This window comes from Pagrus pagrus, assembly GCF_965226575.1.
Source record: "Pagrus pagrus genome assembly, chromosome: 11".
In the NCBI taxonomy this organism is placed as follows: Eukaryota; Metazoa; Chordata; class Actinopteri; order Spariformes; family Sparidae; genus Pagrus; species Pagrus pagrus.
The window spans coordinates 16,785,439-16,801,977 of record NC_140195.1 but is presented as its reverse complement, the minus strand read 5'-3'; the positions used below and the strand labels follow the sequence as shown (position 1 = coordinate 16,801,977).

Sequence of the window (16,539 nt, the reverse complement as noted above, 5' to 3'; positions counted from 1 at the left end):
GATGTACTCTGGGAATGCTTGCCCACCAGGATGCCTTGATTGTTCAAGAAGTAATGACTATTCCAAATTAATTTTTTTTTTCCTGAGCATTTCGAATATTCATATTTCTGCTCCACAAAGAAGCCAAAAAAATTAATCAGTAAAAAGGGCAGCTGATAAAAACGGGTAGAAATGCAAAAGTAGTTTCCACCCTGAATATAAAAAAGATTGAAAGTGTTAAAATATCTCCTGGTTAGTGGTTTTCAACTGTTTTATATGTACAGTGTTTGATCAGCTGTAATACTATTGACTGTAACCAGTTGATACTATAAATGAGCTGTCAACGGATGTTCATGTGGATTACTTCATCTTTACTTGGTTGGTAATTGAAAATGATTTTTGTCTGTCTTTAACAGTGTGAGCTGTACCACTGGGTGGATCTGCTGGACCGCTTTGATGGCATTCTGTGCGATGCAGGCCAGACAGTGGAGAACATGTCATGGCTGCTGGTGTGTGACCGTCCCGACAATGGACAGCTCAAAGCCCTGCTTTTGGCAGTGCTCAACTTCACTGCACTGCTCATTGAGTATAGCTTCTCTAGGCACCTCTACAGCTCCATAGAGGTAGGCTTGAAATTGGTACACTCTTCTCTACCACTACTGTTTTCTGGACTGTACATATGTCACAGGGGTAAAAGTGAAGCAGCTCACTAACGTTACCCCTCTTTTATCTCCACTCTATCCCCCTTTACAGCACTTAACCACCTTGTTAGCGTCATGTGACATGCAGGTGGTCCTGTCTGTGCTGAACCTGCTCTATGTGTTCAGTAAGCGCTCCAACTACATCACAAGACTGGGCTCTGACAAAAGGACGCCTCTGCTGGCCCGTCTGCAACACCTGGCTGAGGTCTAGTGAATGCCATTGTTTTCCCATTGCCATGATTCCAGCTGTCCCTCAAGAGAAAGAGCTGTATTGTTTAGTGTCTTTGTTCTCTTCTGTAGAGCTGGGGAGGAAAGGAGAATGGCTTTGGTCTGGCTGAGTGCTGCAGGGATCTGCCAATGACGGTGAGAATTTTACATAGTGATGTTCAATAAATCTCTCAGTCAACTATCTACAGCCATGGGAATTTTAGTTTTATGTGTATACATTAAGGCTGTCAAAGAGACTAATCAACCATTATTTATAAACCATCTTTCCTTACTATGCCGCCCCCCGTTGGCACATGAGCAGAAGTACCCTCCCAGTGCCACCACACTGCACTTTGAGTTTTACGCTGAACCGGGCCCTGAGGTCAAAGTAGAGAGAAAGGTAAAGACATTTATTTATGAAATCATTATGCAATAAAAACTAAATATAGTTTAGGAATATTATGTTGATGGCTCAACTTCTTCCTAAACCTTTGTGAACTTTTTTTCCCCTCATCCTAGCAAACAAGTAGTAACACACTACACTATATTCACATCGAGCAGCTTGACAAGGTACAGTCTGATTAAAGTTGTGTCATTAACAGTCAAGTAATAACGCCTTCTGCTGCGAGTTCTTCAGCTTACGCATGGTGGTCTGTGTCACTCAGATTTCAGAGAGCCCATCTGAGATCATGGAGTCGCTGACAGTGATGTACAACATACCTAAAGACAAGCAGACTCTGCTGTTCACACACATTCGACTGGCCCATGGTTTCTCAAATCACAAGAAGAGGTTGCAGGCCGTGCAGGCCCGACTGCATGCCATCTCTATTCTTGGTGAGTGGAAAACTCCTTCCACAGATAAAAATGACAAATGCTTTTGCTTCAAGTTTTAACTGCTGACCTTTTCTGTTTCTTTGCAGTGTATTCAAATGCACTCCAAGAGTCAGCCAACAGTATTCTGTATAATGGCTTGATAGAGGAGCTGGTGGATGTATTACAGATTACAGACAAACAGCTTGTGGTGAGAAAGTAGTTTGCTTTTTCTGCTCAATCACTGTCATTATGCTGAATGTCTTTACTTCACAGGCTCTAGCACTTTATTCGTAATGTGGCATTGAATATCTTTTGCTGCTTTGTCGGACCAAAATTACTTAAATGTTTGTGTAATCCAGTGTAGATGCAGATGTATCAACAAGTTTTCTGAAAAACTGTATTTGATTTTTGCCCTTCAGGATATCAAGGCAGCATCTTTGCGCACTTTAACTTCGATTGTCCATCTTGAGAGGACGCCCAAGCTTTCCAACATCATCGACTGCACCGGCACTGCCTCCTACCATGGCTTCTTGCCTGTGTTGGTGCGCAACTGTATACAGGCAATGATTGGTAAGAATGTGGCCTAAATGTTATTTAACAGTAAAGTTTGATGCACAAGAAAATGCGATAATTGAAATGTATGCTTGTTCAGGGTGTATACGGGGTCTTAAAAGATTTAAAGTTGATAAATCAATTCAGCAAAAGGCCCTTAAAAATATTAAACTGCTTTTTCCTAGGTGTTAAATTTTAAAGCTTGTTTTCAATATGTATATTTATCCAAATAGGTCAAGTTTGCCTGACTTTAATCATTGCGTGACCATGCGTTGTTACCAGACATTTCCCCTGTTAACTCCTCATATGTTTTAATTTAAATGGATATCTGAGGCTCTATCAGTCACAGGGCCAATTTTTTTTACTTTAGTTACTGTACTTTTACCTGTTGTGGAGTACTTTTATATTGTTCTATTGCTACTTTGACTTGAGTAAAAGATTTTGATACTTATTCCACCACTGGGTATTTGTGAGGGAGTTCCTACATGGCATGACCCTCCTGAAGCTTTAAGTTTAATATATTTCATTTTTAGTCATTGGTCAAATCCTGGTTTCTAATGGTTTCTTTCTAATAAACCTTGCATTGGGTTAGTCACTCAGTTCTTTCTCTTGTGCTTTGTTCCCACCCCGCCTATTTGAATTATGTTGTATTGACAAGGAGTTACCACAAACTAAGATGGTTTAATTGCGCTATCTTACAATCAATATATAGTCAATGTAAGTTAAAATGTGTTGCTGATGTAACCGGTTAGAACTCGAAGTGGTGATGAGGTCTTAAAATATATGGAAAGGGTCTTGTAAAAAATGTCTTAAAAGGTCTTAAATTTAACTTCAGGATTCCTGCATATACCCTGTTGTTCTGTTATTAATATTGGTTTCTATTCCCTAGATCCTCTAATGGAACCCTACCCACACCAGTTTGCCACTGCACTCTTCTCATTCCTCTACCACTTGGCTAGCTATGATGCTGGAGGGGAAGCCCTTGTCTCCTGTGGCATGATGGAAGCCCTCCTTAAGGTATATCCTGATCTTACCAATACCTCATTACCAAGTAGTAAAAAAGTAGAAAAATACAGTACTTTACAAAAAATTAAATCCATTTATTTAAAATTAGCTTTATTACCCTAGTATGTGTACTAATACAAGGAATGTGACTCTGGTTTTATTTTTCTTTGGCTTTCTAGGTGATCAAGTTCCTGGGTGATGAGCAGGACCAGATCACCTTTGTGACACGCGCAGTGCGAGTCGTGGACCTCATCACCAACCTTGACATGGCTGCCTTTCAGTCCCACAGCGGCCTTTCCATTTTCATCTGCAGGCTAGAGGTTGGTGATGCACTTTGAATTTTCTATTCCCAACATGGCAGTCTTCAGCTACAAAGCCATTGAAACATTTGCCAAACCTCTGGACTCAGTTATTCTTCTCTCTGTCTCTCTCTCTATTACTTTGTATATGTAGCATGAGGTGGACCTGTCGAGGAAAGAGTGCCCTTTTGTCATCAAGCCAAAGATCCAGAGGCCTAACACAGCTGTGGAGTCAGAGGACATGGATACAGACATGGAGAGTAAGTCACTTTTCTTGAAACTTCTCTAGAATGTATTCACCTTCAGAAATTAATGTCTAAATGCCAAGGCAGGTAGGTTCTAGGCTATTAATCAGTATTGCCAAGATAGACATATGAAGTAATGACTGCTAACATTGTGTATTCTCGCAGTGTCAGAAGTTGCCATGGAGAGCAGCCCTGGACCGTCCACATCCTCTGGTTCCAGACCAGAGGCGGACCACCGAGCACAGAGCAGCGCTGCAAACACGCCTCGTGCAGGTACACAGCAAACGCAAAATCAAACCCAAAACACTTCTGTCACGATAGCACTCTATCAACACCAAAACACTTTGTCTCTGCAGGTATGCAGTGTATCCCCCAGAGGGCAGCTCTGTTAAAGTCAATGCTAAACTTCTTGAAGAAAGCCATCCAGGATCCTGCCTTCTCCGATGGTATCCGCCATGGTGAGTCATTTGGCATCCCCTTTCTTGTTCCATTGATAAACACGAGATAAAGGGGTTTTACTACTCTTGGGTATATGTTAAACAGATTCATGAACTGTATCCTCAAGTTTTCATTATGCAAATGTTGGATGTTCACGTGTGTTTGTGCTTCTCACAGTAATGGATGGGTCCTTGCCTACCTCACTCAAGCACATCATCAGTAATGCAGAATATTATGGCCCTTCACTGTTCCTCTTAGGTGAGTTCACAGTAGCGCATCAGAAAAGCCCTTCAGGTACTCTTCTTACTGAGTCAAGTGCTCTCTTGATTTTAGAGATGCAGCTTTTATGTCACATTAAACCGTATCAACTGGAAAAGGTAATTGAATGTGATGACATTTTAATGTTTGCTTTGTTAATGTTCTATTCTTTTTTCTCTCTGTCTCCTTTCTTTCTCTCTTTTCTCTCTTCTCTTTTGTAGCGACGGAGGTTGTGACGGTGTTTGTGTTCCAGGAGCCATCCCTGCTCTCCTCCCTGCAGGATAATGGTCTCACTGATGTCATGCTGCATGCCCTTCTCATCAAAGACGTGAGTTTCCAGCACTAGTGTGCTGCGGTTTTTTGGTCTTGTCTCAGACAGTTCATGACAGTTCAATTTCAACTGTTACATTTTTTTTCATTGTGTAGGCAAATTAACTGAATTTAATATCTAAATTTGTTAAGTCTTCTAGCTGTCTCTGTGCACAGTACAGTCAATAGATTACTCTTGTGTTGAGCTCTTTGTTCGCTCTGGATATTGGTTGACTGTCACCGCAAAAGGGTTTAGACCTGTGGATTTATTGATAATTGATATCACAGTAAGCTTCAGACAGATACTGTTATCACCTTGTGGTAACATCAGTCACCTCCAGATAGACCAAACATACCTGAACCCCTGGATGCTCTCCTACACAAACTCCTACAACTTAAAATTACCTTCTGTACTGTGTTTTGTTTTGAAGCTGGTTGATTTAATGGAATTCACATAGCATTGCTGTCCTGTGAATGTCCCATTACATTAATGCTTTAATATGGCAGACTTGCATGAAACTATTTATCTTTTTTTTCTGTGAGAGATGCTGCTCTTTAGTTCCAGTAACCAGTTATGTTCAGAGGCTTTGATGACATGTTATACTGTTTCAGGATGTGTGTGGTTTAATCCTGTAGGCTATTCAGTTTCTTGTTTACGAAACATCCTTGGATTAATAGGCTCTCTTGGCTGACCTGAGGTCAGGTTCTGGCAAGAATTATGTAGGTCATTTTGTTTTGTGTGAAAGGGTTACAATGGTGAGACAGCATTGTTGAATAAGCAGAGGAAGATAATTGGTCTTTCATTGGTAAAATGTTAGTTGTTGGTTCATATTTGTAACTTTCACCATCTTCCTTCTGTATTTCTAACTTTTACTGCATGTTCTCCAATGTTTCTCTTTCCCAGGTTCCTGCTACTCGTGAGGTGTTGGGTTCTCTCCCCAATGTGTTCAGTGCCCTGTGCCTGAATGCAAGAGGCCTGCACTCGTTCGTTCAGTGCCAGCCGTTTGAGCGCCTCTTCAAAGTGCTTTTGTCTCCTGACTACCTGCCTGCCATGCGACGGCGACGCAGCTCAGACCCATTGGGTAAGTTGGACTGTATGTGCTGTGTTATTCACATCTTCACCTGTCAAACTTGCATGAGTGGATGATATGTATTTGGTTTGGCTACAGGGGATACTGCATCCAACTTGGGCAGTGCTGTGGATGAGCTCATGAGGCACCAACCCACTTTGAAGACTGATGCTACTACTGCCATTATTAAGGTATTCTACTTTGGTTTACAAGCATTTTTTCAAGTGTTGCCACATGTTTTGGTAGGAAAATTAAAGATTAATTGGTGTTACAGTTACTGGAGGAGATCTGTAACCTTGGTAGAGCCCCTGAGTACATCTGCCAGAAACCATCTATTCAGAAAGCAGATGGCACCGTGGCGGTGCCCCCAGCACGCTCCAGCCACGCTGCTGAAGAAGCTTCAAGTGAGGATGAAGAGGAAGAGGAGGCCCTACACACCTTCAGCCAGCAGCAGGGGGAACCAGAGAGCAACAGACAGTCAGTGCCACTTGAACTGTATGACGCTGAGTTCATAACACAATAGAATAGAACAAAAACTCTTTACAGACTTTCATTTTTTTCCAAGTCATTCGACTAAATTTAAAATATTTTTGTTGGCGTTTCTCATTTTGATGATATTTGGCTTATTGCAGGGTGGTGGGCACTGAGGAGCGGATACCCATTCCTCTAATGGATTATATTCTGAATGTGGTGAGTGTTGATCCTTGTGTTGATTCCTAGCTATAAAAGGTGGTGCTTGCCTAATTTCTTTTAACCTATTGATTACCGATGCATGTTTTCCAGATGAAGTTTGTGGAATCCATTCTAAGCAACAATACGACAGATGACCATTGTCAGGAGTTTGTGAACCAGAAGGGGCTGCTACCCCTGGTTTCCATTCTGGGCTTGCCCAACTTGCCCATAGACTTCCCCACATCTGCTGCCTGCCAAGCTGTAGCTGGTGTCTGCAAGTCTATACTGGTGAGCACAGAGGAAAGATTGCAAAAGAATCATTTTAATCTGCAAGTCCCAAGGTGACTTGATGATAACAGGTCAAAGAAACATCAGTTTGCTGTATTTAGACTGTGTATTTTTCCCTAATTCCTCTCCCTTAGACTCTCTCACATGAGCCCAAGGTACTCCAGGAGGGTCTGTGCCAACTGGACAGTATCTTGACATCTCTGGAGCCACTTCACCGTCCAATTGAGGTGCCTGGAGGGTCTGTGCTTCTCAGAGAACTGGCTAACGCGGGCCATGTCACCGACGCCACCTTGTCAGCCCGAGCCACACCACTGCTCCATGCTCTTACTGCAGCGCACGCCTACATCCTCATGTTTGTCCATACTTGCAGGGTAGGACAGGTAAATATAATTGTATTTTCTTAATGAAAATAATTGACACCTCCCACACCCTATTTTGATAACCAAAAATGAATTTGACTAAAAGTTGGTCTCTGTTTATTTTATGTTATCAGTTATGGCAGTTGTATTCTAACCTTTTCAGGTCGAGGATACCTAGACTGACACGAATTAGACCATGGACCTTGATCAGATCTGTCCCAGGGTCCCCCATCTTGATTTATGTTACATAGATGGTGTATAGTGAAAATATTTCGGGGCAACTAACTCTCTCAATCCGCATATAAAAATTTTGAAATTCAATCTCTAGTTGATACAACAGCCCTAAAATCCTCCAGATAAAGTGTTGTGCATCAATTGGAGGATTTTTGGCTGCTCTGGGTTCAGGCAAAATGAAAAGCGGTTTCCTATTGTTCATTTGCATATACTATCAAAAAGTGTAGTGATACAAAGTTGGTTGAAAATTGGCAAAGTTTCAGTTTAGAGGTTCCCTGTGGAGATTAGGAGCTATTGTAGTACTATAGAGCAGTTTTCTATGTGTGTCCCTGATTTGTTTGTCTCATGCACATGGTATTAAAATGACAGTAATGCGTAACAGTTTTTCCCCACACAAAGGCCTGACTTGGGTCTGCACTAAGGTATATTAACCCAAGTATATTTGGTGACCCATTTTAGCATTTTTTCATCCATCTGAGAAAACGATGCCTTCAGTGATCTAGAGGACAATCTGCCTGTGCTTAACCCCTTCTTTCTACTGACAGTCGCATATGCTCTGCATAGAAACACACACACTAATCTTCTATTAAGGTGGACAAATAAAGCAACATGTAGGCAACATTTTTAAAAAGCAATTCTGAAGAATAGTTGATTTTTGAGTCTTATTCCCAGGTTGTCAAACAAAGTTTAAAACACTGCATAAACAGAACTTTTGTTTATTATAAGAAAACTTCACAGGGTACCTTTTAATTTAGATGAATTTGTAGAAAATTGTTGTCATTCATTTTTGTTGAGCAGTGTTTAAAAGGTCTAATTACAGCCACTGTAGTGTATATCAGGGTTTTAAACAACGAAACAGATGAAAATTGCAGGTGATGACTAAGAATTAGATTTGTTTTTTTTTTCAAGCTGTGGAGGGGTTTTCCAAATGTGCGATCATTTTAGAGTGGTTCAGCAGCTCTAAACGCTTCTCTTCTCTTTTTAAACAGAGTGAGATCAGAGCTATCTCAGTCAACCAGTGGGGCTCCCAGCTGGGCTTGAGTGTTCTCAACAAGCTCAGTCAGCTCTACTGCTCTCTGGTATGGGAGAGCACTGTGCTGCTGTCCCTTTGCACACCTAACAGGTGAATGACTAATCCTTTACCCTCCGTTATTTTAACTGTGCTATCAGTTGTAACCCTCTAACACCTTTTGCCTTTACTCTACAGTCTGCCTCCAGGATGTGAGTTTGGCCAGGCTGACATGCAGAAACTGGTTCCCAAAGAGGAGAAGCCATCTGGCAGCACTGCTGCAACTGCAGCCTCTGGCTCCAGGAGAACCGGTATTATGACCATTTAATCTTGTTCACGGAAAACCAGCATGTCCATGGAACAATCTCCAACAACCTCGGTCTCCTCTACTTTTATCTAGCAGAGTCTGAAGCGGTGTCTGTGGATTCATCTGCTGGTGGACTGTTGGAAGGCATGGGTCTGGATGGGGACACCTTGGCTCCCATGGAGACTGACGAGCCCACTGCAACTGACCCCAAGGCCAAGTCCAAACTTACTCCAGCTATGGCCACCCGCATCAAACAGATTAAACCGCTACTCTCTGGTGAGACACACAATCAAGTTTTTATGTCTGTAAATATTTTAACCAAATGTCTCAAGTTGCCTTAAATCCCTGTGAGTCACTGACCTACGTGTGTCTTTCCAGCTTCATCTCGACTAGGTAGGGCTCTGGCTGAGCTCTTTGGCCTCCTGGTGAAGCTGTGTGTGGGCTCCCCAGTGCGGCAACGACGCTCGCACCATGCCACAAGCACAGGCACCACCCCCACGCCTGCTGCCCGGGCTACTGCATCTGCCCTCACGAAGCTCCTCACCAAGGGTCTGAGTTGGCAGCCCCCACCTTACACACCCACCCCTCGGTTTAGGTAAGAGCAGACTACCATCACCACTGTTTGCCAGTGTTATTGTACTGTATGCATTGCACACATACGTGATATGTAATGCTTTTTTTAAATTATTGTTTTTTTTGTCTGGCAGGCTGACTTTCTTCATTTGCTCAGTGGGCTTCACATCTCCCATGCTTTTTGATGAGAGGAAGTACCCCTACCACCTCATGCTGCAAAAGTTCTTCTGCTCTGGGGGACATGATGCCTTATTTGAGTAAGTCCGACCCTACACGGTGATGTACCAAGATCAAGAACAGTATTTTATTCTAAAAGTTTGCTTTCTAATAGTCTTTTTTTTTTAATGCAAGATGTGGGGTTTTAATGGTTATGTTGCTTTTCTGCAGGACATTTAACTGGGCCCTGTCAATGGGTGGGAAGGTGCCTGTGTCTGAGGGGCTGGAGCATACTGACCTCCCAGATGGGACAGGGGAGTTCCTAGATGCTTGGTTAATGCTGGTGGAGAAGATGGTGAACCCAAGCACAGTGCTGGACTCTCCCCACTCCCTGCCAGCTAAAATGCCTGGGGTCACCCCTACCATGCCCCAGTTCAGCGCTCTTCGGTTCCTCATAGTCACCCAGAAGGTCAGTATCCACTGACTATAGACTACAAGGCGTCTGTTGCTGCCCTCGAAAATTTGTTTTCAACATGGGAAGTCACTTATATGGTCTGTGTGGCATTCAAGTTGTTTTAATCTCATGTGAACACAGTTGCAAGGGAAATGAGAAATGATGAACACTGTAAGAATTCTTCCTGCTGTCTTATCTTTGTTGCATTTCTGAATTTTAATAACATGTCAGGGAAAAATGAAATGGTTGGCCTGAGCTTTGAAGGGCTTCTTTGACCTCTGCAACATCAAAAATACCACAAGTTATTTTTTATAAATACTACATCACTTGTTGATTAATTTTGACTCCTTGTCAGCATTCAAAACACCCTAGTTTATTTGCATTTTCCTACCTAGGGACATTACTTTTCCATGTACATATGTTGGTGTTTTATTATTGTAACACAGTCTCTCCTTCATCCAGGCTGCATTCACCTGCATCCGCAGTCTGTGGAACAGGAAGCCGCTTAAGGTGTACGGTGGCAGGATGGCTGAATCCATGCTGGCCATCCTCTGCCACATCCTGAGAGGGGAGCCCGTTATCCAGGAGCGCCTGGCCAAGGAGAGAGAGGGGACGGTGCGCCCGGATGATGAGGCAGCCTCCACCGGTACTTTGGGACCCAGCGTTGCCCCTGGAGCATCTACAACGAGTGGAGAGACACCAGCACCAACTGGAACAACACCTGCAGTTCCAGCAGGAGGATCAGCTGATGATTCAACCAATTCCACTCCCCGCCGTGAGCCGCAGGTTAACCAGGCTCAGCTTACACAGGTATGTGGGAAAGCTGTCAGATACACCTTTGAACACACTTTCTCATGATACTGGGCTTTTGTCTTTTGGGATAACAGTCCAGGAACTACTGGGGACAATGTGTGCATGGGTCTTTTTTTCCTTTAATCATGTAGTATTGTTTGTAATTTGACAGCTTTTTCTGCTCACCAGCTGTGGTTTATTCCTGCAGCCTTGTTAGTATTTTCAGCGTGCTGTGCCACTACTGCAGGCAGTTCTGGCAGCACAGGTTAACTGCATAATTGGGTATCTAGGTGGCCATCTGAGCAAGAAAATTAAACAGAGGTGGCCTGTTTACCAATCTTCCTGCCCCGTATTATGCATGCACTGAATCCTGGGCCACCATTTGTTTTATAACAGGGAAGAGGCAGAGGGAGAGGGAGAGAGAGACCTGCACAGGTCCAACGGCAGCATCTCCAGCAGGTATAAGAGCCATCAGGGAAAGGGGAGAAACTGAGAGGAGAAAATGGAGAAAGCCTGGAGAATAAGGACTAATAAAACAAGAAAAGGGCGAGATAAATTTGGACCAGATTATTTTGATTCATACCTTTTTTATTGAGGCAGATTATCAGGATAAGGATGTAATAGGAAAAGGGTTTTCAAAAAAAGGGGGGAAGACGAGTTGAAGAAAGATTCCTTGTCCCTCATAGCAAGCGTCCTTGGCTTATCCTCTCTATTTATGACATTTTGTAGTCACTCGTTTGTGTGTCAAACCCCCCCACCCCCCCACACACACTTAATTTGCCCTTTGTTCATGACACCATCTCTTGTTACTCCTGTAAAAATACTTTGTTTTTTTTGTTTTGTTTTTTTTAGCTGATGGATATGGGTTTCTCAAGAGAGCATGCCATGGAGGCTCTACTGAACACCAGCACCATGGAGCAGGCCACTGAGTACCTACTTACACACCCTCCGCCACTTCTTGGTGGAGCAGTCAGAGTAAGGCTTCATAGACAGAAACATACTTCCATTCTTAGATTCATAATCCAATTCAGGCAGCTAACAATGTTTCCCTTGTTCCCTCTAGGATCTGACAATGTCTGAAGAGGACCAGATGATGAGGGCCATTGCCATGTCACTCGGGCAAGAGGTCAGCATGGAGCAGCGCTCTGACTCTCCTGAGGTCCGCCACCCTCACTGCTCAAATTACACGGGGAAAAAAACATTCACTCTAAACTGTCTGTTGCTAAATAAAGCCTCATGAATGAATAACTTAGTTTTAAGCTGAGCAGCTGTTGAGGTTTTTTCTGTGTCTGCTTCAGGAAGCGGCACGCAGGCGTGAGGAGGAAGACAGGAGAGCCAGGGAGCGGGCAGAGGAGGAGGAGGCCCGCTGCTTGGAGCGCTTCATGGAGGCTGAGCCGCTGGACCCCAAGGAGCTTCATTCCTTCACTGACTCCATGCTGCCTGGGTGCTTCCATCTTCTAGATGAGCTGCCTGACACTGTCTACCGACTCTGTGACCTGCTCATGACGGCCATTAAGAGGAGCGGCCCAGAGTACAGGGATCTCATCCTTGGACAGGTTGTCCACCAGGTCAGTGGATAAATCTCTAGAGCCTACTATGAATGTTCAGAGTTAGGGTCTGATGATCTAGGAGGCAGTGGTGGATGTTCTTGTTCATTCCTGTTTTAAGCTTCCTCTTTCCTTTTGTATGTCTGCGTTGAAGGTGCTGGCCTTACAACTGTAGTAGCACATTTACTATCACGTCTTTTCATCTTAAATATCAAAATCAGTTGTCAGATGCAGATTTCGTTGGATTCAGTTGAATGTAATTAATTGTGAGTGCTTTTAGTAAGTAACAAATCTTAAATGCAAATGCCGCACAGTAAAAGTGAGAAAACGCAAAGCTTTTAATGAGTCTTGACAATGGAAGCACATCATTCTTTTACCAGGCTGATTGTGTTCATGTTGTGTGTAGGTGTGGGAGGCAGCAGACGTGCTGATCAAGGCGGCTGAGCCTCTGACTACCAGTGACACAAAGACGGTGTCTGAGTGGACCAGACAGATGGCAACACTGCCCCAGGCTTCCAAGCTAGCAACACGGATTCTGCTGCTCACGTTGCTGTTTGAGGTAATAGAAACACAAACATTAATAAAATTCTAGCCTTAAGGTGTTTGCTTTTTTTGTCATTGTTCATATACACATACCAATCATTTATTGTTTTCTGTTTTGTTAGGAACTGAAGCTGTTGGGTGCCAGAGTGGTGGAGAACAGCGGGATTCTTGATTTGCTGATTAAGCTGCTTGAGGTTGTGCAGCCCTGTCTACAGGCTGCTAAAGAACAGAAAGACATCCAGACACCAAAGTGAGTTTGGCACAACCCTACAGACTCATTATCATGAAATCAATAAAGTGTGTGCGTATGTTATGAATTTATATTACATAAAATGACCGTTTTCTGCAGATGGATCACACCAGTACTGCTGATCATTGACTTCTATGAGAAGATGGCAGTCTCTTCAAAGCGCAGGGAGCAAATGAACAAGGTAAAACTTAATCTTATAAAACAAAGCCACAGATAAAGATTTTAATGGTAAAGTTGGATACTTCAGTTGGTATGCCACGTTGCAAGCACAGGTATAGACAAGCAGTCTAGACCCCTACTAAGACCCCTAGTACATGTCTGTACTAGGGGTCAGTGAAGAGAGGAAATCAAAAACAGTATGTTGGTATTACCACATCACCCTACAATAGGCCTCTTGTTTGAATGTCATTGCTGTTGGTTTTCTTTATTCAACAGTATAAAGAAGGTTTACAGGAGGTAGGCAAAAAATGTAACCCCATATCGCATTGTGTATACTGTGTAAATACAACCACGTCAAGCTTATGATAAACTTTTGTTGCGTTGTGTCCAGCGTTATTAAATTGTGTGCGTTACATTTAGTAGTTTTGGTGGGGGTTTTTTTATGTACCCCTTTTGTACAATTAAGTTCTCTCTCTGTCTGCCTTTAGTATCTGCAGCCAAATGGGAATAACTGGCGATGGTTTGATGACCGCTCAGGCCGTTGGTGCAGTTACAGTGCATCAAACAACAGTACCATTGATTCAGCATGGAGAGCAGGCGAGAGCAGTGTCCGCTTTACAGCTGGCCGCCGGAGATACACTGTGCAGTTTAACACCATGGTGCAGGTAAACACAAAAAGTTAAACATCTTTCTCCACTTCGAGAGAATAACCAGAAACTAGACTCCATGGACTCTTGAATTTTATGGTTGTTTGTGTTACTAGAAATTTGCTATGTTCCTTTGTTTGATTTAACACCACTGATATTGGACAGGTAAACGAGGAGACTGGTAACAGGAGGCCAGTGATGTTAACTGTCCAGAGAGTGCCTCGCTTGCCCAAGCCTGCCAAGACTGGTAGCATTACTGACTCCGAGAGAGAAGAGGGAGACAGGAGCAAAGTGGAGGAAACCCATACTGATCTGGACTCGGGGGCAGCAGTTGAGATGAGTGCTTCGAAGGATGATTCCAGCCAGCTGAAGGAGACCACATCTGGCCCCTCATCTTCCCTGGAGTCTGACTACACTCAGGGCGCTGATATTGTCGTCCAAGGCCTGACTGAGGACATGACCACCGTTCTTATCCGTGCCTGTGTCAGTATGATCAGCGTTCCTGTGGACCCAGACACCCTCCACGCCACATTGCGTCTGTGTTTGCGCCTCACACGCAATCACCACTATGCTATGATGTTTGCTGAGCTGAAGAGCACACGGATGATTCTGGGGCTGACGCAGAGTTCTGGCTTCAATGGCTTCACCCCACTGGTAACTCTGCTCTTCAGACACATCATAGAAGATCCAGCCACACTGCGGCACACCATGGAAAAGGTTGGTCTATTTTCAAACTGTTTAAAATGCGTTACAGCCGCGCTGAGTCAAATTGAGTAGAGCTAAGCCGGTAGACGTAATGAAAAACACCAGTATACTGTTGTTTCAGCAATTAATTTTTTTCTAAATATAGTACATAATGCTTCTTAGTTGTTTTGAGAACATAAACAAATTCATAAAAAATCTGTTTCCATAGGTGGTGAGGTCAGCTGTGACCAGTGGAGCAGGTAGCACCACCTCAGGAGTGGTGTCGGGCAGCCTCGGTTCCAGAGAAATTAACTATATCCTTCGTGTCCTGGGGCCGGCCGCCTGTCGTAACCCTGAGTGCTTCGCTGAAACCGCCAGCAACTGTGTCCGCATTGCTCTGCCTGCACCCCGTGGGGCTGGCACAGGTGAGAGTGCAAGCTTTTTGAGCTTGAGTATGAGTGGTAACTTTTGATTATATTTGAAGTTCGAAGCACTGTAAATTTGTTTGACACATTTATTTATCTATCTTGGAGTTTCTACATTTTATTTTTGAATTATTCTTAAAAACTCATACTCATATCTTTTTTTCTACAGCCTCTGATGACGAGTTTGAGAACCTACGGATTAAGGGGCCAAATGCTGTGCAGCTGGTGAAGACCACTCCTCTGAAACTGTCCCCCTTACCCTCTATCCCTGACACCATCAAGGAGGTCATCTACGACATGCTCAATGCCTTGGCTGCCTATCACGCTCCTGAAGAACGTAATACATGTTAATAAGATCCTGACAAACATTTGAATGCTTAATGTGTAACTTTAATGGAAATAGTGATTTGAGCATTTCAGCTAATTGTATTTGTGTGTGGCACAGCTGAGCGTCCAGAAGAACGTGCAGCAGCGGTGCCTGGCGGACAAGACCTGTGCCAGATATTGCAGGATGTTGGTGATGACGTCTACCAGCAGTACAGACTCACCCGGCAGGGCAGCGACTTTGACTCCCAGTCTGCATTCCATATCAATGTGAGTCTCAAGACTAGTTGACCCATGCTGAAAAATTAAATGTGTGATTTCTAAATCAATAATAGAGCTGTGCCTCTTCCTCTCAGACTCAGGTGTTTGCTGCTGATGGAGGTGTGGCAGAGTCTTCCCAGTCTGGCACACCACAGGGAGAAGGTGAGACTATGCAAAGTAACTTTACATATCAGATACTCTGGTAACATTTCTCTGGGTGTTTATGGTTAATTGCTTTAAGATGTTTTCCCGTGCAAATTAAGCACAATAAAGCTAAAAAACATTCTACCTAACTTTGACTTAATTTTAGTTTTCATTTTATTTATGCGGGACAGTTTGTACTGTTTGTAATCTCATTTTGTCATCCCAATTTCCTCAGCTTCCACACCAGAAGAGATGCGGGAGGAAAAGAAAGAACAGGAGGGAGAGAAGAGTACAAGCTCAGAGGAGGGTAAAGCAGCCAAGGTAAAGGCAAGCAAGCCTCTAATGCCTACCTCCACCATCCTGAGACTGCTGGCTGAACTGGTGCGCTCCTATGTGGGCATCGCCACACTAATTGCCTCCTACTGCTACACTGCGGGACAGTCTGAGCTCATTAAAGAGGTGGGTAGTTAAACAAATTCTTGTCAGTGTGCCACTCTTCTTTTTCTGTATGACTTAACTATAATTTCTTAAACCTGTTTTAACCTTACAGGATTGCAGTGTTCTAGCCTTTGTGCTCGACCACTTGCTGCCCCACACTCAGAATTCGGAGGACAAGGACACCCCAGCCTTGGCACGTCTGTTCCTAGCCAGCCTGGCAGCTGCCGGCACGGGCACTGATGCCCAGGTGGCTCTGGTCAATGAGGTGAAGGCTGCCCTGAGTCGAGCACTGGCAATGGCAGAAGGTGCCGAAAAACATGCCAGGTAAGCGGCAGAAAAAGACGAGTAAACCAACCTTCTATTGGTACTGTAACACTTGATTGACTCCCATTCTTAC

At 43.7% G+C, this 16,539-nt stretch overlaps 1 protein-coding gene across 1 annotated transcript in view; it reads left to right on the top strand.

Annotated features, from left to right (window-relative positions):
• huwe1 (HECT, UBA and WWE domain containing E3 ubiquitin protein ligase 1) overlaps positions 1-16,539 on the top strand; it is a 41,025-nt gene that overhangs the window by 7,039 nt on the left and 17,447 nt on the right. Inside the window, exons 6-48 of the mRNA XM_084367012.1 lie at positions 396-602; positions 733-885; positions 981-1,043; positions 1,210-1,287; positions 1,407-1,457; positions 1,553-1,721; positions 1,808-1,908; positions 2,120-2,270; positions 3,142-3,269; positions 3,437-3,577; positions 3,711-3,816; positions 3,967-4,074; positions 4,158-4,259; positions 4,417-4,497; positions 4,719-4,825; positions 5,711-5,888; positions 5,976-6,067; positions 6,151-6,371; positions 6,509-6,566; positions 6,660-6,836; positions 6,971-7,216; positions 8,419-8,552; positions 8,637-8,749; positions 8,839-9,021; positions 9,124-9,340; positions 9,453-9,575; positions 9,706-9,943; positions 10,391-10,738; positions 11,117-11,179; positions 11,573-11,695; positions 11,784-11,879; positions 12,019-12,288; positions 12,674-12,826; positions 12,933-13,060; positions 13,160-13,241; positions 13,708-13,884; positions 14,032-14,583; positions 14,780-14,975; positions 15,145-15,312; positions 15,421-15,569; positions 15,635-15,722; positions 15,940-16,163; positions 16,255-16,466. Of these exons, the coding sequence (XP_084223138.1) occupies positions 396-602; positions 733-885; positions 981-1,043; positions 1,210-1,287; positions 1,407-1,457; positions 1,553-1,721; positions 1,808-1,908; positions 2,120-2,270; positions 3,142-3,269; positions 3,437-3,577; positions 3,711-3,816; positions 3,967-4,074; positions 4,158-4,259; positions 4,417-4,497; positions 4,719-4,825; positions 5,711-5,888; positions 5,976-6,067; positions 6,151-6,371; positions 6,509-6,566; positions 6,660-6,836; positions 6,971-7,216; positions 8,419-8,552; positions 8,637-8,749; positions 8,839-9,021; positions 9,124-9,340; positions 9,453-9,575; positions 9,706-9,943; positions 10,391-10,738; positions 11,117-11,179; positions 11,573-11,695; positions 11,784-11,879; positions 12,019-12,288; positions 12,674-12,826; positions 12,933-13,060; positions 13,160-13,241; positions 13,708-13,884; positions 14,032-14,583; positions 14,780-14,975; positions 15,145-15,312; positions 15,421-15,569; positions 15,635-15,722; positions 15,940-16,163; positions 16,255-16,466 (6,755 nt within the window). The remainder of the gene's footprint in view (positions 1-395; positions 603-732; positions 886-980; positions 1,044-1,209; positions 1,288-1,406; positions 1,458-1,552; positions 1,722-1,807; positions 1,909-2,119; positions 2,271-3,141; positions 3,270-3,436; positions 3,578-3,710; positions 3,817-3,966; positions 4,075-4,157; positions 4,260-4,416; positions 4,498-4,718; positions 4,826-5,710; positions 5,889-5,975; positions 6,068-6,150; positions 6,372-6,508; positions 6,567-6,659; positions 6,837-6,970; positions 7,217-8,418; positions 8,553-8,636; positions 8,750-8,838; positions 9,022-9,123; positions 9,341-9,452; positions 9,576-9,705; positions 9,944-10,390; positions 10,739-11,116; positions 11,180-11,572; positions 11,696-11,783; positions 11,880-12,018; positions 12,289-12,673; positions 12,827-12,932; positions 13,061-13,159; positions 13,242-13,707; positions 13,885-14,031; positions 14,584-14,779; positions 14,976-15,144; positions 15,313-15,420; positions 15,570-15,634; positions 15,723-15,939; positions 16,164-16,254; positions 16,467-16,539) is intronic.